This window comes from Durio zibethinus, unplaced genomic scaffold (assembly GCF_047325235.1).
Source record: "Durio zibethinus cultivar Kanyao isolate XHJ-2024 unplaced genomic scaffold, ASM4732523v1 HiC_scaffold_179, whole genome shotgun sequence".
Classification (NCBI taxonomy): domain Eukaryota; kingdom Viridiplantae; phylum Streptophyta; class Magnoliopsida; order Malvales; family Malvaceae; genus Durio; species Durio zibethinus.
The window spans coordinates 2204-8120 of NW_028322802.1; the positions used below are offsets into that span (position 1 = coordinate 2204).

The 5917-nt window shown below is 35.7% G+C and overlaps 1 protein-coding gene across 1 annotated transcript; it reads left to right on the forward strand.

Annotated features, from left to right (window-relative positions):
• Positions 1–3349: 3349 nt before the first annotated feature.
• Positions 3350–5512, forward strand: LOC149509407 (cytochrome b6). The gene is made up of 2 exons (XM_089757730.1): positions 3350–3803; positions 4628–5512. Exons 1-2 carry the CDS (start codon positions 3798–3800, stop codon positions 5267–5269), a joined length of 648 nt encoding a protein of 215 aa, XP_089613856.1. The 5' UTR covers positions 3350–3797; the 3' UTR covers positions 5270–5512.
• Positions 5513–5917: the final 405 nt, after the last annotated feature.

Below are 5917 nucleotides of genomic sequence, written 5' to 3' on the forward strand. Positions count from 1 at the left end.
TGCACATATAGGACAAATGACCCAATACCACGTCTTTTTGCTATGATTTCATTTCCTTTTTTTATTTTAATTTAATTCCTTTTTCTTTCATGTTTTTCGCCAAATATTCAACGTATTTCCCATATTATTCGATTGATTAACAGTTTGAAATCGCTCTTATTTATAATTAAAAAAAAAAAGAAAAATTATGATTATGATATAGGTGGTAATCATAAATATATTACCAATTGGGTTTTTTCTAAACGGAGCCTGGATACTTCATTTTATCAGTCCAACCAAGCCAACCATAAATCATTCTAATTGAAAATATTAATCTGGATACACCCCCATGAAATGGATCTCTAATTGCACTTCATTACACTTCCCGCTACAAATTTTTGATAATTCAATCAATCTTTTTGGGGCGAAACAGGGGATATCTCGATCGGGCGAGAGAACGGGGGAATCCCATATGACCCAATATATTTGACAAGTCGCACTATATGTCAACCCAGCTTGCATCGTTATCTCCCGGAACTTGAAAAGGAACTTTTGGAATACCAACAGGCATAAAGTAAAAAGAATGTAAAATTATATTTCGCTTTGATTGTGGAAGCGTAATACGTAATGTAATACGTAATAATGGTCTTATCTTAATAATATGTAATATTATATTTCACTTTGATTGTGGAAGCGTAATACGTAATGTAATACGTAATAATGGTCTTATCTTAATAATATGTAATATTATAATATGTAATATTATATTTCACTTTGATTGTGGAAGCGTAATACGTAATGTAATACGTAATAATGGTCTTATCTTAATAATATGTAATATTATAATATGTAATATTATATTTCACTTTGATTGTGGAAGCGTAATACGTAATGTAATACGTAATAATGGTCTTATCTTAATAATATGTAATAATGGTCTTAATAATATGGGCCTTTATCATATTTTATACATAGATAGACTAAGGCCATAAAATAAAGAAAGGCGGAATGAATGAAAGAGAATTCTTACGAATAGGTCCTTTGAATGATGAACAAATAGGGATGCATTCATTCATAAAAAATAGGATCAACCCCCATTGCGTATTGATACTTATCGAGTATAGAATAGATCTGCTTCTCTTTTTTCTTCTGAGCCGAATTCTTCCCTTATTACTAATGGAATAGAACAAACATTAATCCTTTCTCCGAAAGAATCCACCGAAAAGGGGAGGTATTCCAATGCAATAAAGTTACATAGTGTCTATTTTTCGTTGATTTGATAAAGGGGTATTTCCATGGGTTTGCCTTGGTATCGTGTTCATACTGTCGTATTGAATGATCCCGGTCGCTTGCTTTCTGTTCATATAATGCATACAGCTCTGGTTGCTGGTTGGGCCGGTTCAATGGCTCTATATGAATTAGCTGTTTTTGATCCCTCCGATCCCGTTCTTGATCCAATGTGGAGACAAGGTATGTTCGTTATACCCTTCATGACTCGTTTAGGAATAACCAATTCATGGGGCGGTTGGAGTATTACGGGGCGGACTATAACAAATCCGGGTATTTGGAGTTACGAAGGTGTGGCCGGAGCACATATTGTGTTTTCTGGCTTGTGCTTCTTGGCAGCTATCTGGCATTGGGTATATTGGGATCTAGAAATTTTTTGTGATGAGCGCACAGGAAAACCCTCTTTGGATTTGCCCAAGATTTTTGGAATTCATTTATTTCTCTCAGGAGTGGCTTGCTTTGGCTTTGGCGCATTTCATGTAACAGGATTGTATGGTCCTGGAATATGGGTGTCCGACCCTTATGGACTAACCGGAAAGGTACAACCTGTAAATCCAGCGTGGGGCGTGGAAGGTTTTGATCCTTTTGTTCCGGGAGGAATAGCCTCTCATCATATTGCAGCAGGGACATTGGGCATATTAGCGGGCTTATTCCATCTTAGTGTCCGTCCGCCCCAACGTTTATACAAAGGATTACGTATGGGAAATATTGAAACCGTCCTTTCCAGTAGTATAGCTGCTGTCTTTTTTGCAGCTTTTGTTGTTACTGGAACTATGTGGTATGGTTCAGCAACTACCCCCATCGAATTATTTGGTCCTACTCGTTATCAATGGGATCAAGGATACTTCCAGCAAGAAATATATCGAAGGGTTAGTGCTGGGTTAGCCGAAAATCAAAGTTTATCAGAAGCTTGGTCTAAAATTCCTGAAAAATTAGCTTTTTATGATTACATTGGCAATAATCCGGCAAAAGGAGGATTATTCAGAGCGGGTTCAATGGACAACGGGGATGGAATAGCCGTTGGGTGGTTAGGACACCCTATCTTTAGAGATAAAGAAGGGCGTGAACTTTTTGTACGTCGTATGCCTACTTTTTTTGAAACATTTCCGGTTGTTTTGGTAGACGGAGACGGAATTGTTAGAGCGGATGTTCCTTTTAGAAGGGCAGAATCGAAGTATAGTGTCGAACAAGTAGGTGTAACTGTTGAGTTCTATGGTGGCGAACTCAATGGAGTGAGTTATAGTGATCCTGCTACTGTGAAAAAATATGCTAGACGTGCTCAATTGGGTGAAATTTTTGAATTAGATCGTGCTACTTTGAAATCCGATGGTGTTTTTCGTAGCAGTCCAAGGGGTTGGTTTACTTTTGGGCATGCTTCGTTTGCTTTGCTTTTCTTCTTCGGACACATTTGGCATGGTGCTAGAACCCTGTTCAGAGATGTTTTTGCCGGTATTGATCCAGATTTGGATGCTCAAGTGGAATTTGGAGCATTCCAAAAACTTGGAGATCCAACTACAAGAAGACAAGTAGTCTGATGCAAGATTGCTTTGTTATTTTTCGCTTCTATTTTCTGTTTGTGATTTGACATAGGCTGCTGTAAAAATCTTGATTAAAATCGCTGCCTTTTCTTTGATTCTTGTTCTTTCGTTATTTTATTCGGGAGATGATTCTAAATAAATAGGTACGGAAGCTATAATTGTAAACCACGATCGAATTTATGGAAGCATTGGTTTATACATTCCTCTTAGTATCTACTCTAGGGATAATTTTTTTCGCTATCTTTTTTCGAGAACCGCCTAAAGTTCCAACTAAAAAAATGAAATGATTTTTCATTATCTCAATTGAAGTAATGAGCCTCCCAATATTATATTGGGAGGCTCATTACTTCAATTAGTCCCCGTGTTCCTCGAATGGATCCCTTAATTGTTGAGAGGGTTGCCCAAAGGCAGTATATAAGGCGTACCCAGTAAAACTTACAAGTAAACCAGATATAGAGATGGCGACTAAAGTTGCTGTTTCCATTATTATATAATTATATAAATAATATATATAAATATAAATATAAATAATATAAATATAAATATAATTTCAAGATCACAATGGATCTATGATAAGATCGTTTATTTACAGCGGAATGATATACAAAGTCAACAGATCTCACTGAATACAAAATAAGATTTATGGCTACACAAACCGTTGAGGGTAGTTCTAGATCTGGTCCAAGACGAACTGTTGTAGGGGATTTTTTGAAACCATTGAATTCGGAATATGGTAAAGTAGCTCCTGGATGGGGAACGACTCCTTTGATGGGTGTCGCAATGGCTTTATTTTCGATATTCTTATCTATTATTTTGGAGATTTATAATTCTTCCGTTTTACTGGATGGAATTTCGCTGAATTAGATTCACAAGAACCACGAAGCCTCGCTTTTCAATACAAAAAGTGAAACTTTTAGTTCTCGGATTTTTTTTAGCCCATTCTATTTTGGTAGTTCGACCGCGAAATTTTTTTTGTTTCTGTATTTCCGGAATATGAGTGTGTGACTTGTTATAATTGATCCTATTGATAGTACAGAAAATGGGTCTGTCCTCTTGATCGAGATAGTTTTATCCCGTCGGATAGCCATTCTAGTATCTGGAGCACGGAATATATGAAATGGATCACGAAGTATTCGAACTATGATTCATACTTAATATTCAAACCTCGCGGCCGGACTCAAAAAAAAAAAAAATTTTCAAAGAAAGAGGTTTTTTATTTATAAATCGAGAAATTTTTTCTTCTTTCAAACTCTCATTTAGTTTATGCTTATTTTGATCAAAGGACAAACCTTTCTTTTCTTTGTATTTTTATTTATTATATCTATTCTATTCATTGAATAAGTGATGATCCAATAATTCTTACTCAAAGAATCTTTGGACTTAGTTTGAAGGTTTTATTGAATCATCGCGGTTCTGGTATGAATCTGAAGTTTCAATTGATTCATAGGGTCTTAACAAGAGAATTCCTATTAAAAATAAAGAAAACAAGAATAAAGCCACATTCCATATAAATAACAAATCAAAGCAAAGAAAAAGAAAAGAAATAAGTAGGTAAATAGAAGATTCAAGAGGCCTGATCAACATAAAGACGAATGCGCCGACTTGATTTTTTGGCATTATAATTACAACTACAAAAAAGAGCTTTCGGATTTTTACTCTTTTGTGTCTTCAGATAAAATTGAATGAAAAGATTAAGAAGTTTCAAACTTTCTATTCCATATCCGTTTCAGCTATTATTTGGGTGTTTTTGTTTGAGCTGTACGAGATGAAATTCTCATATACGGTTCTCAGGGGGGGAGTCCTCTTGGTTTACCTATCTCAATAAAGTCTATGATTGGTTCGAAGAACGCCTCGAGATTCAGGCGATTGCAGATGATATAACTAGTAAATATGTTCCTCCTCATGTTAACATATTTTATTGTCTAGGAGGAATTACGCTTACTTGTTTTTTGGTACAAGTAGCTACAGGATTTGCTATGACTTTTTACTATCGTCCAACCGTTACTGAGGCTTTTACTTCTGTTCAATACATAATGACTGAAGCTAACTTTGGTTGGTTAATCCGATCAGTTCATCGATGGTCGGCAAGTATGATGGTCTTAATGATGATCCTGCACGTATTTCGTGTCTATCTCACTGGTGGTTTTAAAAAACCTCGCGAATTGACTTGGGTTACAGGCGTGGTTCTGGCTGTGTTGACTGCATCTTTTGGTGTAACAGGTTATTCCTTACCTTGGGACCAAATTGGTTATTGGGCAGTCAAAATCGTAACAGGCGTTCCGGAAGCTATTCCGGTAATAGGATCGCCTTTGGTAGAGTTATTGCGTGGAAGTGCTAGTGTGGGACAATCCACTTTGACCCGTTTTTATAGTTTACACACTTTTGTATTACCCCTTCTTACTGCTGTATTTATGTTAATGCATTTCCTAATGATACGTAAGCAAGGCATTTCTGGTCCTTTATAGAGAATATAGACCATAGCTATATTGTAACCAATCATTTATCTTATTACTTGCCAATCATTTATCTTATTACTTGGGGGAGGAACAATAGTATTTCATTGCTACAAATATGGATTGTTGAAAAAAAAAAAAAAATAAGACATGTATTTGGATATTTCCTTTCAACTCCACAATATTCTATTATTTATTTGATATGACATGAATAGTTGAAGGGAATTCCCCGAAGAGAAAATGGATTATGGGAGTGTGTGACTTGAACTATTGATTGGGCCATGCAGAAATATGCCTTTATCTGCTACATTGGAATTCACAACCAAATGTGTCTTTGTTCCAACCACCGTGTAAGCCCCATACAAAGGATAGGCTGGTTCGCTTGAAGAGAATCTTTTCTATGATCAGACCTGACGATGTCGTGTATGAACAGGGCTCCGTAAGATCCAGTAGAATAAGTGATTTGGCATAATGCAAATTAGATTTTATTTATTTATTTTTATTTTTTTTTTACTTTCTTATCTTAATAGTATGAAAATACATTCATTTCTTCTGCATCGACCCGATTTATTATTATTATACTATCGGAGTGAAACAAGGGATCTAAAGAAGAGCAAAGGCTAGACTATATTAGTAACAAGTAAATCCTTTGTATGTAAA